This window comes from Talpa occidentalis, unplaced genomic scaffold, assembly GCF_014898055.3.
Source record: "Talpa occidentalis isolate TD23 unplaced genomic scaffold, MPIMG_talOcc4v2.1 talOcc4.10, whole genome shotgun sequence".
Taxonomy (NCBI): Eukaryota; Metazoa; Chordata; class Mammalia; order Eulipotyphla; family Talpidae; genus Talpa; species Talpa occidentalis.
In genome coordinates, this window is record NW_023600993.1 from 49447285 (window position 1) to 49470044 (window position 22760).

General features: G+C 40.4%; 1 protein-coding gene across 5 annotated transcripts in view; it reads right to left on the reverse strand.

The window, feature by feature from the left end:
• Positions 1-22760, reverse strand: part of SUCLG2 (succinate-CoA ligase GDP-forming subunit beta) — a 458258-nt gene that overhangs the window by 384562 nt on the left and 50936 nt on the right. For all 5 annotated transcript variants that reach the window (XM_054695406.1, XM_054695410.1, XM_054695402.1 and 2 more), the window contains exon 2: positions 6114-6255. In XM_054695406.1, the coding sequence (XP_054551381.1) occupies positions 6114-6255 (142 nt within the window). The remainder of the gene's footprint in view (positions 1-6113; positions 6256-22760) is intronic.

Below are 22760 nucleotides of genomic sequence, written 5' to 3' on the forward strand. Positions count from 1 at the left end.
ATCTCTTTGCAGAAAAATATATAATAGGAAATATGATTAAAAGGCTACCACTTTATGAATGGGATGGTCTCATAAACTCATTTAGAAAAAATCCTGAATGTCAATTCAGAAGCTCCTTAAATAAACTTACTAATTTGTTTTAGAGTAAAAAAAAAAAAAATAAAGAGTATTTGCAAAAGAATGTGAGCAAGGGAAAAATTTTAGAGTAAAAGTGATATTGAAGGAGCACTTACTATGTCACAGGATCTGTGATAAGTTATTTCTGTCTGGATGAGTCAGGGTTCTTAGCAGCAGCAGAAGAAATTGAGTCTAACTGAATTAAGCAGAAAATGCATTGCAGAAAAGAGGCTAGAGAATCAGGCTCCGAACATAAAAGGGGGGCCAGCAGCAGTCACGGAGCAGTCAAGTCTTACCACTAGAACCATCTCATAGAGGCACCACATCATTCCTAAAAAGCAGACAGGCCGCTTTTGCCATTATTCTTGCTTCTTTACATTCGTAACTCCTGACACAATATAATGGGTGGTAAATATGGTGCTAAGAAGAAGATTCATTACACAGAAATCAATGTTATCCTCATCTATCATTATAAGACAATAATAACGATCATCTCAACACAAAAGAAACAACATCTTTTTGTAAGTTCCTAACCACATGATGTGATATGACAAAACTACAAAAATCAAGGAGGTTTGCAATGTATTTAACTGCCTATAGGATTAATAGCACATGTCAACCAATAGTCAATGAGCAACAGTTTCCTTTATACATAAAATACAATTCCTTAATGGTGTAAGTAATTCACCAGGCTTTAGGATGAGATTATATAAAACAAAAAGAGTAAGTTATCATATTGACAAATGGAAACATGGTAGCTGAAAGCAATCCAAAGCTAACTAAATTCAATAAGAGCTTCTTATCTCCATTTTAGGATACATGTCATTAGCTCAGAAAAGATTAATTTCTCTCTTCATATTTCAATTTCTTTCCTGGCCAAAAATAAAACTGAATATGTGAAATACAATCTTCTTGCTTAATCAAATTTTGAATGTCTCATATCAACATGAATGGAATAATTAATACATTGTGGAGATTCCAAATATTAGAAGGTAGGGGTCCTAAATAAATTTCATCTCTGCTCATATGCAAAAGTACTCTTTCTGGCCTCCCTGGTGGCGCAAGGGGTTAAGACGCAACCCATGAAGCTATCTGCAGCCACTGCAGCAGGAGTTCGATCCCCAGCCGGAGAGGTTACTCACATGGTGCAGCAGACCTCTCCTGTCTTGCTCACTGCTCCCCTCAGCAGTGTATTTCAGTCAGTCTGCTTGTTCTGTTCCCACTCTGTCTCTGGTGAATCCTCTCACCCCATCCACTTCTGGCCTGTACCCCAGCTATTGTATGCATAAATAAATCAATCTTTAAAAAAAAAAAGTACTCTTTGAGGACAGGCATTTTAAGTTATGTAACAGACACATTCTTTCCTTCTTCTCTCAGAGAACTAAAGAAATCATAATGATTAGCTATGCACACAGTAGGTATTCTGAACTATTCACTGGACACAATGAATTTAATCCATAATAGAGAAAGGTATAAAATTAATAAAAACTCTTTGACAAAATTATAGGCCAGGGAAACAATTCCTTCCTTAAAGCTCAATTATAAAAGGTACTCATACAAACTGCTGCAGAAATGAATATTATCCACATATTAAAAACTTCATTCAGCAAACTAAATTTACTCTCTCAATCAGACATAAATCCATTTCCTGTGCAAGAAAATGAGCCTCTCAATATCTTATCATTATGAATTGTATTTCAGAAACAAAGGTTTGCATTACCCATTTTAAACCAATGTTCAAATTAACAAGCTCTCTAGAACTATAAGGCAAAATGTTCTATTGCCCAAAGAGATATAACAAAATGAATCATTAAGAAAATATCTGCAGATTACACAGTTTCTATAAATTGCGCCTTGGAACCTGCCACATTTAGCTTTAATTCAATCTTCTAATTTTTTTAATATGCATTTTCCAGCTTAAAAGTGCTGACTCACATATAAATAACTCCCAAGAATATCATCATCAAGTTAGCAAAGAGGAAAAGTGCTTGGGGAGGAGATTAAATCTAATCTGGCTGGTGAGGGGGGGAGCAGATTTCATCTTTCTCAGTTATAAGCTATACAACCTTACCAAGTTTTTAACCTCATCTCGCCTGTTTCCTTGCTTTACAAAATAACAATAAGGCTCTAAAAATGGCAGGACTTGGCAACTGATTGAATATGACTGAGAAAATATTAACGATGATCTGGGGTATTCTCACAGCTAGGTAAGCAGGGAGAAACATGAAGAGAGGGTTTGGAGCAACAAAGGGATAACAAGTGACATTTGGGTCCAGAGAGACAGAGACACCAAAAATGGATGGCCAAGCAGGAATGTGGGTTCAGACACAGAGAGATTTGTGAGGTGAGCCACACACAGATTTCTGGAAATCAAAGACATGACTAATATCAACATAAATTTTCAAAATAGTTTAAATGCTTTATTTGAAAACACAGCCAAATATGAATAAAGTAGAAAGGGAAGCAAATACACTTTAACCATTAACAAACTTTTCAAATTCAAATAAGAACTTTCCTAACACATCTTGAAGATACCAATACCATATCTCTGGTTTGACTCTAAATTTGAACAGTCACATCAATGAACCCCTTAAAATGAGAGGCATATTATCCTTCTTTATAATTTTTCACCAAAAAAAATAAATAAATAAGGTAAAGGTTCTCTCTTCAGGACCATCAGAAGATATATTTATGGTCAAGCTTTAGCTTTTAGCTCAAATTTACTTGGTAAAATTCCCATTTACCAAATTTACTTGGTAAAATTCCCATTGGTAAAATTCCCATTGTGTCAATCTTATAGTGAAAAGAATGTAAGTATTGAAGTTTTGCCAGATTGTTCTTGCTTTGCTCTCCCTGGGTAATTTCAGTGGCGTGCATTATTTCTTCCATATTAACTATCAACTCGCTTGATTTTTAACCAACTAGACTTGGTACCATGGTGTAATGGCAGGATTGACACAGTGCAGGTTTTCTAATCCAGCAGACTGGGTAAAGGAGGAGAGAGTCCTTGGAGTCCTCAGTGGCTTTTGCAGGCTTTATTGGGATTTACCAGGTACATGGCAGGTAGGGGTGCTGGCCTCCTGGCTCCCAGCAAGTCTTCACTCTATCTGGGCTCTCCGGCATTCTCTCGTGGCCTTTTCGTGGTTCTCATGATTCTCGTTCATTCTCTCTTGGCTTCTCTGCTTTCCTACTTCTGCTGGCATCCCCGTGACGCTGGCCTTAAAAGCCCAGTCTTAGCCCAGGTGAATCCCATCTACATATTTCCACACCCTATTCCAGGTGCCCGCCATCAGGCATGCATTCGGGACCACAGGGTTCCGTCATCCATCCTAATGGCGGGAGGGCAGAAAAGCCTGATACTTTTTATCTTACCCTACACCCTTCCAATGTTGTGAATTTCCCCTCTGATCAACACAGGAATCAGAGGAATACCTACTACAGAAACGACTCACTGAGTAAGAAAAGGATAGCTCATTCATTCATTAAATGAGGCTCTCAAAATTTCCATTAGTTCCAGGATTAGAAAGGCCCTCCCCATGCCACACCTCCTAGAGGATCATCACAGTTAAGTCCCACATAGCCACCTGATTCTCAATAGCTTTATCCATTTTGGTTTCCTTAAAACTACTCCACAGAAGCAAAAATAGCATTTTTTAAAGTTTATTTTCACTTTAAAATTTTAGCGTGCTTTTACTTAAATGAATCTTTTTAATTTTTAATTTTATTTTTTACATCATTGTTCATTTTTAAACAGTATTTGCTTCCCCCCACCCCCTCAGGTGTAGTCCCCATAGAGTTTCCTTCCCCAATGCACCCATGAACCATCACCTCTGTACCCTGTGCTCCTCCCTCCCTCCCTCTGATCCCGATCCCTCCTCCTCCCCTGCAGGATGTCTCTGATTTATAATTGTCTGTTTTTGCTTTGTTGTGTTTTGTACTGTTATTATTTTTTCACACTGATGTCTTATTTGGTTCCCCTATATTCCTGCTATAAGTGAAACTCTCTGATATTTAAATGAATTTTATTGCACGTCTCTCCCTCTCTATTTGCCAGCATTATAAACACCTGGTGCTAGCATTATAAACACCACCTTGCTAATTTCTCCAGAGCAAAAATTCTATCTTACATACAGTATGCAATCCCTGACCACAAAGCTGTGGCTAAATACATGCTTATAAAACAAATCCATGATGAAGAAGTCAATTAGATCAGTAAGTCCAAATCTTCATGATAATTTGAAAGATAAATTCTCTCAGCTGTGCTATGATAACGAGAGGTGCTGGTGGTGTAATCATCAGCTGGCTTCCAGAATTCCCTAAAGAATGATCCTTAAGCCTGGAATCCTGGTATGTCAGCACATTTAGGAAAATAATGGAGAAAATGAACACCAAAGACCAACTTTAACTTAACATTTCTATGCTCTCATTACCAATCCCCAAACCACAGGAGTATAAAACAAAAATGATCCTTTCATGCAAAAAGGTGGGAATACTAACCTTTACTGAGTCTATTACCACAGCTCACTGAGGGACTCTCATCCAGCTTTAGATCTATTTACTGAGATTTTTTTTTCCACCACAATCACTGATTTTGATAAGTTTTTGAAAATGAAACCAATTTTCATTTCTTAAACTGTAAGTTGCTCTCAATTTCTACCTTTAGCATCTGAAAATTACAAATTAGTTTCTTTCTAGTGCATAAGTTCTAAGAAGAAAGAGGGCTTTCTTATCTAGCACGTACTCTCTTCTTTATTTTTATCAGGAAACAGCCACACTCCAAGATTGTAGCCAAAGAATGCACAACAAATTCCTCAAGTGTCCACATCTCTACTATTATAATACAGTAGCTACTCACTGCATGTGTCCTTGGAGCACATGGAATGTAGCCAGTGTGAAAGGAGATGTGCTAGGGGTATAAAATACAAACCATATTTGTAAAGATGAGGACAAAAAAAAAAAAGAATATGAAATAGCCCATGGATAAAGGTTTTCCATTAATTACATACTGAAATAATATTTTGTAATTTGGGGGCCAAACAAAATATATTAAAATTAATCCCAACAATTTCATTTTACTTTTAAGGTAATTAATTTATGTAGCATACATAAATTTCTATGCTTCTATCATATTGGACAGTGCTAATCCAGAAAGACAATAAGAGACTTACAGAGACTTCATGCCACTGGAAGGAATGTTCACCAAAAGACAAACAGCAGGATCTGACTCCTAATTTCTCAATCTATAACTAGGGAAATGGGTTAGATTGTCTACAATGATGCGAAGGACAATTTCCCTTAAACACAACAGCACTGGGAGACAAACACATTACACTTGACCCTTGAACAACCTGGATTAAAGGTATGCACCTCTGGTACAGTCCATAAGAGTCAGCACTCCGTCTCCACTGTTTGTGTTTCCATGGATTCAACCAACCAACATGAACAGCTGGCTAGATCCTCAAATATGGAACCCACAGATAGAAGAAATTCCACATAAAAAAAACCTGCAGTCTTCATGTTCGTGTTGTTCAAGGGGAAGCTGTACTCTTGCTTTATTAGTTAGAAAACTGAGTCACAGACAGAAGAAAGCACTTATGTAAAGTCACAAAGCTAGAAAATGGAAACCAAATACTGAACTAAGTGTGCCTTCAAAAGGTATGTTCTTCCCCTTTCTCTCCTCTAGTCACTCAGAATTTTCCCCATGTTCTTTGAGGCTTAAAAACAAAAGTGAACATAGATAAAGGAGCTAGGTGAAAGGGTGACTGAGAAACTCAGAAAAATTCCTATGGAGTAACATCCCATATGTTGCTATCTTCTCTAAAAGATTAAATTTTTCCTAGTTGGGCTTTTTTTGTCTTTGCAATTCACAGTTCTCCACTGCATCTATTTCTGTTATCATAACCCACAGTACAGAAATTTAAAGTATAATGGGATACTGCTACCTGTGAATTCACTAATTGCGGCAAGCACATTTCATCTGCTATGAATCAACTTACTTAGTCTCTTAGCAGCCTCCAGAGCTTCATTTGCAGAGTCTACTACAAAGAATCTTTGAACTTTCACTCCATTGTCAGACATCAGTTTCTTGCTCTGATATTCCTGCAGGTTCAGCCATCGTCTGGGGGTTAACTGAAGTGCCTAGAGAAATTAGAAGAAAGAGGCAAGGACAATTCTGAATAACAAGAAAAATAACAGTCCACCAGTCTTATAGGGCCTCTCAAATGGCAATCAGCAACACAGATCTTAGAAAAGCAAAATCACATAAATTCTTTATATTTTATTGCTTCTCTAATCAAAACATGTTAAGGAGAACAACGTGTGCACACACAAATGATGCAGACCTTTTAAAATGTAAGAACTGAATAATGTCTACAGTTAACAGGAATGTACTGTCATCATTTCCTAGTTTTGATATTGTTCTAAAATTTAAATTTAAGATATCAAACATGAGGAGAAGATGGGTGAAGTATGCATGGAACTGTTGAACTGTTTTTGTAGTTCCTGTGAGTCTATAACTATTTCAAAATGAGGAGTCATTTAAAAAAATGTTAAGGATTCCATTATATAGTGTATTCCTTCCCTGTGCCCCTCCTCACCCACAAATAAAGTACATAGCATTATTCTAATATCTGTAATCACACTGTTAATCACAATATGGTATCTCAGGAAAACTTTTTTTTTTATCACTTTGAGGTCAATAGGCAAAAGACTAATAGCTTTACCTCAGTATTAATGGAGTCTAGATACAATCATTCTACACTTAATAAGATTATCTCTTCTACACACTAAAGTTGAGTGTAGTAACCTGAATCACCATTAATTAAAACAGTTCACACAAACTGCAATATATAAAAATCACCTTGTTTAAGTATCATATAGAAGTGGCTTTCCAATAAGCTCTATAAATTACTTTTAATATATCAAAAACTAATCAAAAAACTAATCAAAGGACAAAATAATATCAACCAAAAAATTCTTCTCATCATTTCTGATAAGATTAACAGCGTTCCCTATCAAATCCATAAGCCCCATTTTTAAAAGGAAAAAATGAATATAATTAAAATCTTTTCCATCCATGAGTCATGACAAAAAGAAACCACTAATTGCAGGAGGCAGGATGATGATACCATTGTCATATATATATACACCAAAAAATCAGTCACACAACTGGATCACAAGACTGGTAGGGGAACATCACCTGAGACACCTTCTGTCAATGGCCTCGGTGGATGTCCAAGGCAGTGTCATATAAACCAGCAACTATGAGGCTCACACAGCTTTACACATGGAACCATTTACCTCCAGGCCCTCTAATATGTCCTTCAAGTGGCATTTTCTCTGGGCTCATGGCTCTCTTTAGGACAAAGGGCCCTCCAAAGCAGCTCCAGAATCTTATAATGGTACATGGATCTAATCAAGGGCACAGAATATCTTCAGCATTGTGTATTTTTATGAAAAACGTGACCATGATAGGATTATGGAAGATATGCAGAAGATACCAGAAGATGAACAAATGAATAAACCCTCCCTTTTGTACTTTAGTTTCCTGACACAGATTAACTCCATTTCTAGAAACTGACCTTCCCTTAAAATTAGAATAGTTCTGACCTGAAATAAGTATCACATAACTTACACACACTGGTAAAAATAAATAAATAAATAAATAAATAATAACACTAAGGCAAAAGGTATCTTTCTGGTCCATTTTTATAAATATCAGTAGTAATGATGTTTTTAATATCTATCTTTCCTGTACTACTTCTTTTTCATTAAAACTAGCGTAAAAATAAATTGCCACACAATGCTCACATCATTAACTGTGTATAATTTATTAATCTTACTTTTGACATTTTATTTCTTGATAAAACATAACTAATCTGAAAACACATTTCAAAAATGAACACACTCATCTTAATATCTTAATAGCACATCACTTAACACAGCAAGAAAAATGCAAGTTTAAGGTATTTCATAAGAGCCTTCTAATGAAAGAAAAGATTAAAAGTTAGTTATGTGCCATATTCTGGGACCACATTTAGAAGGCAAGTGAGGAAGGATCAATAGGTTAACTTTACGTTGACATCCCAATTTAAAGGCAATAACAGAAGAATAAAAAATTATGGTTTGAAAAGAACATTGGAGAAAAACTAAAAACAGTCACAGTGTGCTCATGGTTAATTCCTTTTTACCAGAACGCCGAATATATTCATTTTAGATATGTTAATGTAATCTGCTGCAAACTAATTGCAATTGATCCAGAGACTAGCTTCATAGACATATAATACATATTGACTGTTTCTGCACTGTCTCAAATGAAAGTCTGCTTAAAGCCTATTGCTGTTAAATTGAGAACCAACACAGTGAACATAGTTCTAAAGCCTCTGATACCAGAGCTATCAATCTACTGGAGATCATCTTAAAAAAAAAAACAAGTCACCTATCTTTGCAAAGGCTGTAGGAAGAGGGCCCCTAATATGTCCAAAACTTCATAAACTCAATTTTATTTATTAGGGATCTGTGATCATTCTAGAAAGGAAAACTTAAATTTACTTGTACATTTTTATGGGAAAGAAAAAAAGGATAAGAAAACGTGCTAAGTAAATGGAGAGTGTGAAGTGTGCTGGTAATGTAATCAACTGTGGAATAATAACAATATTTCCATCTACTGTTGATTGCACATTTTACCTATACTAGGCACTCATTTTATCTAATGGTCGAGACATTCACAAGGAATCAATATTACCTTTCTCTGTAGCCGTTGTTAATGCAAGTCAACAAAAATTCCTAACTTATCACCTTCCGGGCACTTCCTTGCCTAACCTTCAGTAACATGAGGCATGTAACTAGTTTCAGCTAATGAACTGTGAATATATGTGGTATGTGGCACATCTGAGATAATATTTGATGGTCATCTCTCCTACCACATCCAAATTCTCCTTCTTTTACCCACAGAATTACTACATCCAAGATGGCAGCTGAGCCTTCAGTCCAGAAGCAGAGTGAGAACAGACACACAGATACCTCCCCAGGTGACTCCATGAATACCTAGTGAAAGCAAAGCCATATGGATTTTTAGCCACTGAGATTCAGGGGGATATTTGTTCTGTTGCGGAACCTATGCATTCTATCACACCTAGTCCATCCTGACTAATGAAACTATCTTACATATTACAAAACTCACTGCGTTTCTGAAGGTTAACTGACTGGCTCAAGTTAACTGGCACAAGATCACTGGTAAAATCAAAGCTTTTTTGATTACTGTTATCAATCAACTTAACACAGTTGATTCCCTTAATTGTATTCTGACCCCACATTCCCAGAGTCCTCTTAGTGATGAAGACTGACACTGGGATAACTAACCATATTTCTGTCTTCAAATGGCCAAATGTCTACCAGCAATAGGACTCTCATGAAATGTTGGCAGAATGCTTGAAAAGAAACGTGTAACTGCTGCAAGCTTTGAGAGCAAAGGAGGCAGATGGAGAAGCGAGAAGATGCTGGCCTAAGGCACTAGAATGTTACAAGGAGCCTATTTCACCTCCAAAGAAGAGTACCTATTAAAACCCAAAACTTCACATGTCAGCAGTCTCCCAAGGAATTCCTCAACTCTGGAATATGAGTGGCAAATGAGAATTTAAAGTTTTTCTGACCCAGAGTCACCCAACTATTTCTGCCACTTTTACCTGCTTGCCTTCAGATCATTCATTCTCTGCACTAACCAGCTTGTGTCTAGATTTAAAACTGTTCAGAGACCAGACTGTGAGAGGAAGACACCAGTCTTTGTCTTTCTTTCTCTCTCTGACTGGCTGGCAACTCTGGCACGGAGTGCTTCTCCTATGTAGCTCCAGCTTCAGACAGCCCTTCCTCAGCCCCTTACCCGCACCCCCCACCCCCGCCGCCCCAGCTGTAATTCCGCACCCTCAGCTAGCCCTGGCCTCATGACAACAGCTACTTTCACTCCCAAGGGGCTAATAGAAGATTCCTGCTATCCCCCAGTGATAGATATTGCCTCCCCGACCGCCTACATGTCTTCCAGCATTTCCAACACCTTTGCAGCTAAAGGTCTTCCCCCACTGATTCTATTAAACAAACTGGTGCTCTAGAAGGAGTCCCCTTAAGGCATAAGAAGGGAAAAGGAGTGGCAATGATCCACCTGTGAAAGCGACTCAGGGACCCTACTCTGCAGCAGTTTTCAGACAGTCACAAGTCTCACATAGTTGAGTCCAAGGAATGAAAGGATTACTGGGGTTCAACCTCCTCATTTTAGTCAGGAAGCAGGAGGCCTAAGGAGGGGAAATAATGTGTCTAGGGATCCTACAGCAAGTCAGAGGCCAGATGAGAACTTGATTAATTCCAATTTTCTTTCCTTCTTTAATACTTATTTAGGCAAAGTGACTATCTTTGGAACAGCATCATTTTCTCAAAACAGCTGGGGAGGCAGGCACCTAGGTTTAGTTCCTTCTGGGGGTGTATGCTGACCTCTCCACTGCTCTTCCATTCCTTCTTTCTTTGACAGAACAAGCATTTCCAGCTTGGAATGGAAGAGGAAAATGTAACTTAAAAGAAAAAAGCAGCACATAAAGATTTAAGGACCTGTGGGAACAAGGGAGCAGAAGCAGAAGAAAAAGCATGAAAAAGGAGAGAAAAGACAAAGAACCAAGAGATAAAAAGATAATGACTAAGCAAGCAAAAGTTCTCAAGAAAACTCAAAGCACGAAATTAGATAGTTACACAGAAAAAAAAGACACGATCGAGAAGTCATCTTCGCCCCATGGTTTTAAAATTAGAGGTGTAGAGACTACCGAAATAGCACCACAGGAGGAAAACATCAATAAAGGGAGTATAGAAGGAAATGTCATCGAGCTGTGCCCCGCAAAGGGAGGCTCCATGAGCAAAGTCTGCCCACTGGCTCTCTGCACTTCCTCTTCCTCTGCCGTCCTTCCACAGAGCTACTGCTTCACTCAGGAAGTCTAAAGGAACAGCAAGGAGACTCACTCTTTTTTTTTTTTTTTTAAAGATTTATTTATTTATATAAGCACTGGATACAGTCAGAAGCGCAGGAGGGTGAGAGAACTCACCAGAGCCAGAGCGGGGAGCAGAGCAGGCAGAGGGTCCGAAGTACACTGCTGAGGGGAGCAGCGGGCGCGGCAGGAGAGGTCTGCACGCCATGTGGGACCCTCACCCGGTGGCCGGGGATTGAACCGGCACTGCAGAGGCTGCGGAGAGCTTTGTAGCCCAGCGCTAAACTGCTGCACCACCGCGGAGGCCCGGGAGACCCACTCTTAATAAGCAAAATAAAAATTGAAACAGATGAAGATCTGATGTCACTGTGTTACAGGGCAGGGTGAGGGGCACACCAGAACCCCCAAACCCGCCCACTCTAGATAGGCTCTGCCATCTGCCGCATCAATACAAAACATACTCTAGTGCCTAAGACCTTCAATGGAAAGGAAGTTTAATACAATCAGTGTGCCATACAGAGAGGGGATGAATAAAATTTCCAAATCAAGCACCCAAAGTTACCGATCTCCTCAAGGGTAAATGCCCAGGGCCACTGAGGCCCAAAAGCTTGCCACAAGTCTAAGGTACCACCTCCTGGAGGGGACCCATAGGAAAGAGGCAGAAGGGGCCCAGCACGTCTGGACAGAAGGAACAAAATCAAAATCAAGATAAAAGCTGCCATTGTTAACCTCCCCACAAGTCTCTCACCCATGTCTGTTTCAACCAGCCCAAGGCCAAGAAGCACAGCTTCTTCACATGTCTCTGCTCCAGTGCCTCCTCCAGGTCTCCTTCTTGCTCCCCATCTTTCTTCCTTTTTTCTCCAATCTCCTCTCCAGCTTCTCCTCCTACCTCTCAGCGCCACCCTTCCTTGGGCAGGGCAGGAAACCTGAAACCTCCCCTTTTCCTGGGGACCACCCTGTTAGAGTTAGTGAAGTTTTGGTGAAATGAACTTTCTCCAACACCACCCCAGCAAATAAAACCCCTGTGTACACCTTCAAAAACAACCTGTCAGCATTTATGAAAAGTTAAACACCTACATCCTCTGAATTCATCTACTTTGGAAGATTTGATCTAGCACTTACACACGTAACAGACAAACACAGGGTCTTCTGTATAATGTTGTACATAATGAAGGGTGCAGATGGAAGCGATCTAAGTGTCCATAAGATATGAAGCTGGCTAAACAAGACACAATATATTTTAAAAATACAAAGCATTTAAAATATTTTTGGCAAAACAGCAAACTTAGTATCCATGTGTTCCTCCACCTCCTCTGTTCCCATGTTGCTAATATGCTATGGTTTTTCAGCAACCATTAGTTCCCTTTTGTTTGACTGCAAAGAGGGAAGGTTTGCATTACGGAGTCATAGGAGGACCACTGCCTTGGAGTCACCTAACCCACATCTGCATAAATGAGAAATAAACCTTGGATGTGCTTGTCTCTGAGATCTTGAGAATAACTTTCAACAACAGCATTGACTGGTTTGACCTCATAAGTCTGTACATCATGGATTGTTCCACAGAGCACAGTACTGACCGAAAAGATGTACAGTACAATATGTACAGTATTATATGTACAATATGTACAGTACAGTAACATTTATATTTCAGTTACACATGCATCTGAAAGCAACATTCTGTATCTTATAAGGACAGATACATGTATAAGTGCATAGGAAAAGGTTCAGATGAAATTCACCAAGCTTAATGCCAGTAAACTTGAAGAGGGCAGGCCAGGAAGATGGCCATCAATGGAAGACTTAACCTAATCTATAATTTTTAAAAAATTCATAGGAAAAAAAATCAACCTACTTAAAAAACAACATTGACAGGAAGTCATCAAATTTCAGCTGTAACTTAACTGCATAGCTTTGGGTGTCTATTAACTTGTCTGGAAAATGAAGGGCTTGATCCCTTACTTAAATGTAATAGGGTTCTTCAAATGAGATGTGAAACTGGGGGGAGGGAGGGCAAAAGTGTACATTCCCAGTTACACAGAGCTACCACTCAGATAGAAACTCCTGCTGTTTGCCAGGAAGAGGCTCTTAAGCCTCATTTCAAGCTCTCAACAGCAATGACGGCAGTGGAATACAAACAAGGAATTAGCTGTAAACTCAGAGGAAAATATATTTCCCTCTCGTTACAGGCAAGGCAAGGAAGGCAGATGCTCAACGGGCTGTGGCAAGCCAAAAGTTGGCATGTGCTTGTTATATTTTAGGTTTTACCAGAGTTATTTTGTATGAAAATTAGCATCCATAAGTCTACCTTACTCATGTTACCTAGGAACTACTAGGCTTCAAATAAATGTGTTGGTGCAAATGAAAAGACAGAACACAACGTGTCTCAATGTGAGTGTCATAAAGAAAAGATCTGCTTTTTTAAAACAGGCTCTGATGAAAAAGTCATTTCAACTGTCACCCTATAAAAGTGATTAAATAGAAGCCTATTTGGAAGAGGAAAAATCATACAACAATAGTGATAAAAATATTACTTTCTCTTTAGCCTTTAATGTGATGATGCCAGTATGTCAACTCCTCCATCAAAAAGAAAACATGCTTAAAAAAACAAAACAAAAAAGAAAAGCAATATTGTGATTATGTTGACTGAAATAAAAATCTCAGTAAAAAAGAGTTATTAGATAAAATGAGGATTCAAACCTGGAAAGCAGATAACATGTTTTACTCTGTTCCAACAATCAAAAGTTTGACTTTAGTTTATATATTATAGATAGGAACAATGAGTCACTGATGTCAATTTAATTATCCTGGGGGGGGGGGTGTTCCATAGGCTTAGATCTTTTGATTGTCTGAATTATCTTGACCAAAGCATGTGATAATGCTATTTCCACCAAGAGGAGGGAGGGGAAAGGCTGGGGTTTAAGCCTTTCCCTGATTTCTAAAGAATGCAAGGTGGCCACAGAAAGGCTGGATACCCACTGTCTGTATGCCTTTATCTGGCTCTTTGGTCAGCAGTGGGGACTGAAAGGCTGATTTACTGCAGGCAGCAGATTCCTGTATGACTTGTTCTCAGAACTGGAAGCCAGCAAGTTCTGACTTAAAAGCTTGTGTAGATGGCCCTGCTCTCTTGCCTGCTGGGGATGAGGAATGGAAAAGGTTGTTCCCAGAACATATCAATAGATAGCATTTCACAATTAAAAGCTGAGTATGCACAGGAAAATATAATAATATCAGACATAAAAGAAAAAGCCGGAACCAACACTGTGTTGCATTTTGTTCTCCTTTCATTCTGAAGTGTGAGGCCTTCATCTGGGGTCACCTTTACCAACACAGCATCCCTTTTGTCTAGAACAGTAATGCTCCCACTGTACTAAGTAAAAGTACTCTCCATCTCACTTTGTTTGTTTTTATTTAAGGTTTATTTTATTTATTTATATAAGCACTGGGTACAGTCAGAAGCGCGGGAGGGTGAGAGAATTCGCCAGAGCCAGAGCAGGGAGCAGAACAGGCAGAAGGACCGAAGTACACTGCTGAGGGGAGCAGCGGGCGGCAGGAGAGGTCTGCGCGCCATGTGGGACCCTCCTCCGGTGGCCGGGGAGCAGCCGGGGATCAAACCGGCGCTACAGAGGCTGCGGGCAGCTTCACAACCCAGTGCTCAACCGCTGCACCACCGGGGAGGCCCTCCATCTCACTTTGAACCAGGATATCCCCATCTCACAGATGGGGAAGATGAGAGAGGTGAAGTAACTTCTAAGGTCACCCAGATGGTTAAGTGAAAGTCAAGACTGGAATCCAAATTGCGCTTTCTAAAAAAACCTGTGAGATTTCTTTTATTACAACTGACTTTGTATCCCATGTCAATGAAAAAGGCTTGGACTCACCAAAGAAAAAAAAAATCCCACTTCCATATTTGGCATAAAAATAAAATTTTCCCTTGAAAAGACGGGGAGATAAAGTTAAACATTGAGAACATGAATGGCAACGGTGCAGGATTTGATGAAAGAGACTGCTGGCACCAGGAATTTCAAGAAGTACTTTTAAAGTTTACTGATCGAGAGAAACAATAATATCTTCTTTCTTTTCTTTGCAAGAAATCACACCAGGATCAGACTAGGTACCCTGGGGCCATTTTTACTCCATTTACAGTGCACCTGACAGTACCACCTCTCTCTAAGGCCCTTCCACACAAGCAGATGTTGCCTTGGACAGCATCTGTTTAAAATATAACCAAGATGGGCCTCCCCAGTGGCGCAGCTGTTCAGCACCGGGTTGTGAATCTGCCCACGGCCTCTGCAGCACTGGTTCGATCCCCGGCTGCTCCCCGGCCACTGGAGGAGGGTCCCACATGGCGCGCAGACCTCTCCTGCCGCCCGCTGCTCCCCTCAGCAGTGTACTTCGGTCCTTCTGCCTGTTCTGCTCCCCTCTCTGGCTCTGGTGAATTCTCTCACCCTCCCACGCTTCTGACTGTACCCAGTGCTTGGATAAATAAATAAATCTTTAAACATAAATAAATAAATAACCAAGATGAAAATGTATACATTGTGCAAAAAATGAAAAATGATGTAAAAAATATATAAAATTAAATTAAATTAAAAAAACAAAAACAAAATAATCTGACCTACCAGGAAACAACTGCAAGTTGAGGTTCCAGTATATCCAAAAATTAGATCATACTATATTCCTATTTTAGAATTATTTTTGTGGTTCTTTGGCAAAATTTTATATTTTTAAACCAAATACTAGCTAATATATGTGAGTGCCATGTAATTGCAGAAGCTGTACTATATGAATAAAGTAGTACCTCATTTAATTCTCACAATCATTAGGACACAGCACTATAAAGCTATCCGCAGCCACTAAAGCACAAGTTCGATACTCGGCCAGGAAGGTGACCCACACAATGCAGCAGACCTCTCCTATCTCATCCGCTACTCCCCTCAGCAGTGTATATCAGTCAATCCGCCTCTTCTGTTCCCCACTCTGTCTCTGGTGAATCCTCTCACTCCTCTGTACCCCAGTTCTTGGGCCTGTACCCCAGTTCTTGTATGCATAAATAAATAAAACTTTTAAAAAAATTCTCACAATCACCCCATAAGGAAAAAAACTGACAGAAGCCCATTTTATTTTTATTTTTTTAAGATTTATTTATTTATACAAGCATTGGGTACAGTCAGAAGCGCGGGAAGGTGAGAGAATTCACCAGAGCCAGAGCAGGGAACAGAACAGGCAGACCAACGAAATACACTGCTGAGGGGAGCAGCAGGCACAGCAGGAGAGGTCAGAGCATCATGTGGGACCCTCACCGGCGGCCCGAGATCGAACCAGCACTGCAGAGGCTGCGGGCAGCTTCGCAGGCCAGCACTCAACTGCTGTGCCACCAGGGGAGGCCCTATTTTATCTTTTTTAAAGATTTATTTATTTATGCATACAAGAGCTGGGGTGCAGGCCAGAGGTGAGGGGGGGCGGTGAGAGGATTCACCAGAGACAGAGTGGGGAACAGAACAGGCAGACCGACTGAAATACACTGCTAAGGGAAGCAGCAGACGAGTCAGAAGAGGTCTGCTGCGCCATGTGGGTACCTCCCTGGCCAGCCGGGGGATCAAACTCATGCTGCAGAGGCTGCAGACAGCTTCATAGGTTGTGTCTTATCCCCTTGCGCCACCAGGGAAGCCCCTAGAAACCCATTTTACAGATGAGCAAGATAAGGTGCAGAAAATTTGTTTGCTAAGAGTGATGGAGCAGGTTAAAGGCAGAGCTACATTTCAGATCCAGGTGTGACTGACTACAGTCTGTGCTTCTCAACGAGACAGTAATGGTGAATTACCTCCCAGCCCACAGAAGTGGTGCTGAGTAGTGAAATGAATAGGGATGGAAGGAGAAAGTAGTAGGTGCTTTGTGGATTTCACTGCAAGAAGGTACAGTGCAGAACTCAGTAGAATGATGGGGGAGAGAGGTTCCAGGATGGCTTTCACTAAGTCAAAAGAATTAAGATTCTCAAAGACACTGCCTCATTCTTTTTATCTTAAGTTAAGCAGAAAAACAGCATTTTTTTTAAGGAGCAAAGAAATGTAAAACTCTTTGAGGTGAGGACAAATGCCCAAAGGAGAGAGCACTCCATAACTCCATGCTGCTTCTCTGCCCACAGCAAGAAAGAAAAATAAAGGGACAGGGCAAAATATAACCTTGATAAACATTAGCATACTAACACACCAGCAGAAACAAATGTAGAAAAGGTTCTAAAAATACTGAGTTTTTACTTTAAAATGCTTTCCTGTCCCTGGCAGAGAGTGTGCCAGCTCAATTATGTTACAGAGGAAAATCACCTTAATTTTACACTGTGAACAGAAGTGGACAAGTTTTATTTATATAGGGAAAGCAAACAAATTAAGGTAGTATAAACATATACTTGCATTTAACTCCTACCAAGGAAATATGCAAAACCTGCACACTGTTCATTCATTTACAAGTTTGCACTGGGCATTTATAAGCTGACAGTCACTGCACTTGGGCATCCCAGACCTACCGGTCAATAGAACAAATAAGTTCTTTGCCATCACAGAGTTTATGAAAAGAAGGATAGGCAGGGGAGAAAGATTTGAACACATAAATGAACAATGTGATTACAGGAGCCTCCCTGGTGGTGCAAGGGGTTAAGCATCTGCAGCTTCTGCAACACGAGTTCCATCTTCAGCCAGGGAGGTGACCCACATGACGCAGCAGACCTCTCCTGTCTCACCCACTGCTTTCCACAGCAGTGTATTTCAGTAGATCTGCCTGTTCTGCTCCCCACTCTGTCCCTTGTGAATCTTCTCACCGCTCCACACCGCTGGCCTACATCCTAGCTCTTGTATGAATAAATAAATAAATCCTTTATAAAAAAGAGTGTGATTGCAGAGAGGAAGAAGTACTAAGAAAAATATGAAAGACATGCATGTGCTGAGTGATAGAAGCCAACCGTAGACTGAGTGGACACCATAGGTAAATAAATGACATCTTTGCAGAGATGGGAAGATAGAAAGGAGGAGTACCCAGTAGGCACAGTCCAAGACTCAGAGGCAGGAAAGGGTTAATACAAGCAGAATTAGGGGGAGGATATGAGAGATAAGGGCACAAAGATGAACAAGAAGGAGACCACATAGGTGCTTACAAACTAGGGTCTGGAGTTTAGAATTCATTTGGTTTAACCAAGGGTGTGAGAAGATCAAATTCACATTTTAGAAAAGTCACTCTGTCTTTTGTTTAGAGCATGAAACCTGTTAGGGGAAAGCCACCTTAAGCAGACCAGAGTCAGCAATCTTTTTTTATAAATGGTCAAATGGTAAGTATTTTAGACTTTGAGGACCAGATAGTCTCTGCTGTAATTATTCAACCTTGCCTCTGTATCCTAAAACAAAGGAAAAAAATATAGGGACTCCACTGGTGGCCCAGCGGTTGAGTGCTGGGCTGCAAAGCTCTCCGCAGCCTCTGCAGCGCCGGTTTGATCCCCAGTCGCCAGCAAGGGCCCCACATGGCGCGCAGACCTCTCCTGTCACCCGCTGCTCCCCTCAGCAGTGTATTTCTTCGGTCTGCCTGTTCTGTTCCCCACTCTGTCACTGGTGAATTCTCTCACCCTACTGCACTTCTGTGCTTGTATAAATAAATAAATCTTTAAAAATGTGTGTGTTTGTGTGTGTGCGTGTGTGTACGCAGCTCCACCTCAAAGAGTTTTACATTTCTTTGCTCCTTAAAAAATGCTGTTGGGGCCTCCCTGGTGGCACAGCGGTTGAGTGCTGGGCTGCAAAGCTGCCCGCAGCCCCTGTAGCACCGGTTCGATCCCCGGTCGCCGGCCAGGGTCCCACATGGCGTGGCAGACCTCTCCTGTCGCGCCCGCTGCTCCCCTCAGCAGTGTATTTTGTCAGTCTGCCTGTTCTGCTCCCGGCTCTGGCTCTGGTGAATTCTCTCACCCTCCCGCGCTTCTGACTGTGCCCAGTGCTTGTATAAATAAATAAATAAAATCTTTTTTTTAAAAAAAGTTGTTTTTCTGCTCAACTTAAGATAAAAAGAATGAGGCAGTATTTTTGAGAATCTTAATTTTCTCCCCCATCATCCTATCTATCTATCCATCTATCTATCTATCTATCTATCTATCTATCTATCTATCTATCTATCTATAAATGGGCATAGCTATGTTCTAACACTAATAAAGCTTTATTTATAAGAACAAGATTTGGTTTGCAGGCCATAGTTTGTAGACCTCTCAAGTAGACCACAGAGAAGGTCAGTAGAGGTAGAAACTAAGAATAATGAACAGATTCTAGCTGACTCTGGTGATAAAGCAAAGCTTACTGAGATTAGATGAGGGGTTTACAGTAAAAAGAAAGCTGGTATAAGCCAGACACATACACTCAAATGCATACAACACACACACTTTACACAGTTTGTATAAATCTGCTAAATTCTACCTATCCCCAAGTCATAAAAAAAGTATTTTTTCGGACATAATATTAACCTTGGATTTTTTGCCCAAATTGGCCTTTGCATTAGACTTAATTATTAAGGCTCCCTTACATCATTCCACTACATCACAGCTGCTGGGGCTTTGATCACATAACCTTCTTCCATTATTTAATATTAATCCCAGCGGGCAATAGGCAAACTGCCTGGCTGTAACCCCATCCTACACCACAGTGGTCCATCTGCAGCTCCATTCCAAGGAGAAAACTCAAGATCTCCCTTGATTAAAGAAATAAGATAGGAATAACAAAAAGAAAGAAATAAGAACTAAGAATTAATAAAATGTAGCAAACTCAGTAGAATACTGTAAAATGGTTCAAATGAATGAGCCAGCTCTTGAAACGACAGTCCAGATATATTTCCAAAGCAATCCAGAGAGAGGAGAAAAAAAAGCAAGTTAACAAAAGGAACACATAAGAGCAGGAAAACTTAAATAGGGAAAAATAATGCTAAGTGGGCCTCCCCGGAGGCGCAGTGGTTGAGCGCTGGGTTGCGAAGCTGCCCGAAGCCTCCGCGGAGCCGGTTCAATCCCTGGCTGCTCCCCGGCCACCGGAGGAGGGTCCCACATGGCGCGCAGACCTCTCCTGCCGCCCGCTGCTCCCCTCAGCAGTGTACTTCGGTCCTTCTGCCTGTTCTGCTCCCTGCTCTGGCTCTGGTGAATTCTCTCACCCTCCCGCGCTTCTGACTGTACCCAGTGCTTGTATGTATGTATAAATAAATAAATAAATCTTTTAAAAAAATACATAAAAATAATGCTAAGTGGTCTTATGGAGACTGATGAAGGGATTCAGAGAATGCCATCCCAAAATATGCCACTCTGGTGGAGGAAATATTTTGAGCTAAAGGTAACTGAGGAGGCAGAAACAAGAAAAATTCTCACTCCACTCATCTCCCCCACCTTCACACTCTAGAAAGGATAGTGTGATTCTTAATCATAGGAGAAAAACCTACACTCTAAGTCCAGAGACAGCACCAGCTGGGCTCTACCTCACCAAACTTGCTAACTGCTCCTTACCTCCCATTAGCATTCCATGTATTTACCATTCCACACTGGCTGCCACTAGAAGCTCAAAGTCCTTTTCTTTTTTCTTGCTACTTCTTTACACATTCATATCATAGTTCTTTGGGTCAGGTGCTATATAAGTCCAATTTCTGACCACCCCCAGAGCCACTCATGACTCAGTGTTCCTGCCCAAGTGTATGTGCACTGCCCCTGTTAACAAAGGGTAGTTTGGTTTTTCTCTTGTTAATCTGCATCTTATCAGCCTAATTTGCAGGACCCCAGACAATGAACATCAGATGAGTAGAGGGGAAAATTGATTTCTCCCTTATATCTGTAAGTTGCCATGTCAAAACAATACGGAAGGACAGAGGGGACAGAGGTTTCTGAAGGAGGTACCAAGAGACATCAACATTTCAGTGATGCTGTGTGTTTTTTTAATTTTAATAGCAACTATGAAGAAATAGCAACATTTCAATATTCTCATTAGACACAAAGATGATTAATAGTAATCTCAATATTCCCCACTTATTCTAAGTAAAAAAATCATCATCTGGAGCCTCCCTGGTGGCACAGGCAGTTGAGTGCCGCGCTGTGAAGCTGTCCACAGCCTCTGCAGCACTGGTTGGATGCCGGCCGGCCGGGGAGGGTCCCACAATGCCGCGGCAGACCTCTCCTGTCTCGCCTGCTGCTCCCCTCAGCAGCGTATTTTGGTCCATCTGCCTGTTCTGTTCCCAGCTCTGTCTCTGTTGAATCCTCTCACCCTCCCAAGCATCTGGCCTGTACCCCAGTTCTTGCATAAATAAATAAATAAATAAATAATTTTTAAAAAAATAAAAAATCTTAAAGAAAATAATATGGAAAAAGGCAAGCTAGAAAGGAACATCTTAATTAGAAAAATTGAAAAAGAAGAAATCTGAGATCATGCTGGACCAACAGTTCACATTACACACAAGTAACTCAGGCTGGGGGTGTCACTACCCACTGCAGGTTGCGCTTCCTCACCAGGCCCACGGGAGATGTCCATGTAAGTGCTGAAGCAGTGCCCTTCCACTCTGTCGATACCATAGCCTTGCAGGACAGGTAAGCTCAGAAAAGGAGGGGAGGATGATATTTTTGTCAATGAACTGTCTAAGGTTTATACCAGGTAGCTTGAATGTATGTCAAGTTAAGGATCACAAATACCCTCAGCAAATATCTCTGAAAGTTATTTCCTGAAAAGTAAATTATTGCTTCATCTCATAAATATGTGTATATGTATGTATATATGCATGCATATACAGTTATGTGTGTGAATGTGTTTGTGTGTGTGTGTGCATGTGTGTGTGAGAGACAGAGAGAAAGAGAGAGTCAGGGACAGAGAGGGAGTGACAGACAGACAGATAGACAGACATTTGGTCCACTCATTCAATGAGTCTCTATGGTCACAAAAGGAAGTCTGTGGTTCCAACAATCATCTTCATGCCAAGTATTCATTGGAAAACAAATATAAAACTGAGCACTCATACAATAGGCATGGGTCCAGTCTTGTTCTGAGGCTATTAATTGCTCAGCCAAACATTTTGCACTCACACATGCTATCAGAACAGAATACTTATGACACCCAAATATTACACATAACATATGTATACTACATATACTACATATACTACATATACATCACCAAACATGTCACCCGTATAACAGTAACTACAGGGTTTTGGTTTTTTTTTAGTTTGTCTTTTTTTCATTAATCTCCACTTTAAATAAGCACGGAACACTGAACAAGGGAAGCAGATATATTAGTAAATAGAACATTCAACATGGCACAGTTGCTGAGTGGATTCAGAGAGATGAAGACTATGAGGGTGCTGTGTTATTCCCAGGTTCAGCACAGTCATCACAGTGGGTTCAGTGTCAACTCAGTGCAACAGATACAGCTCCATCATATAGCCCTGTCACCTTATTGCCTCCACCACCTCAGTTCACACACAATTTTTTAGCCCTCCTTAAATCATTCCGCAAAGTCCCTTGCAAAATACCGAATTGAAAATTTGTAAGGGGCAGACTTTACCAATCAACCCACTCATGTTCCTTCTAACAATCCAATAGTGCTTAATAGTTTAGGATACACTTGAGTTTAATGTGATTTCCCTGATAGGAATAGAGTTCTAATGCTATTTTATAGTGGCTATTTGGAGTGGCCTAGCTAG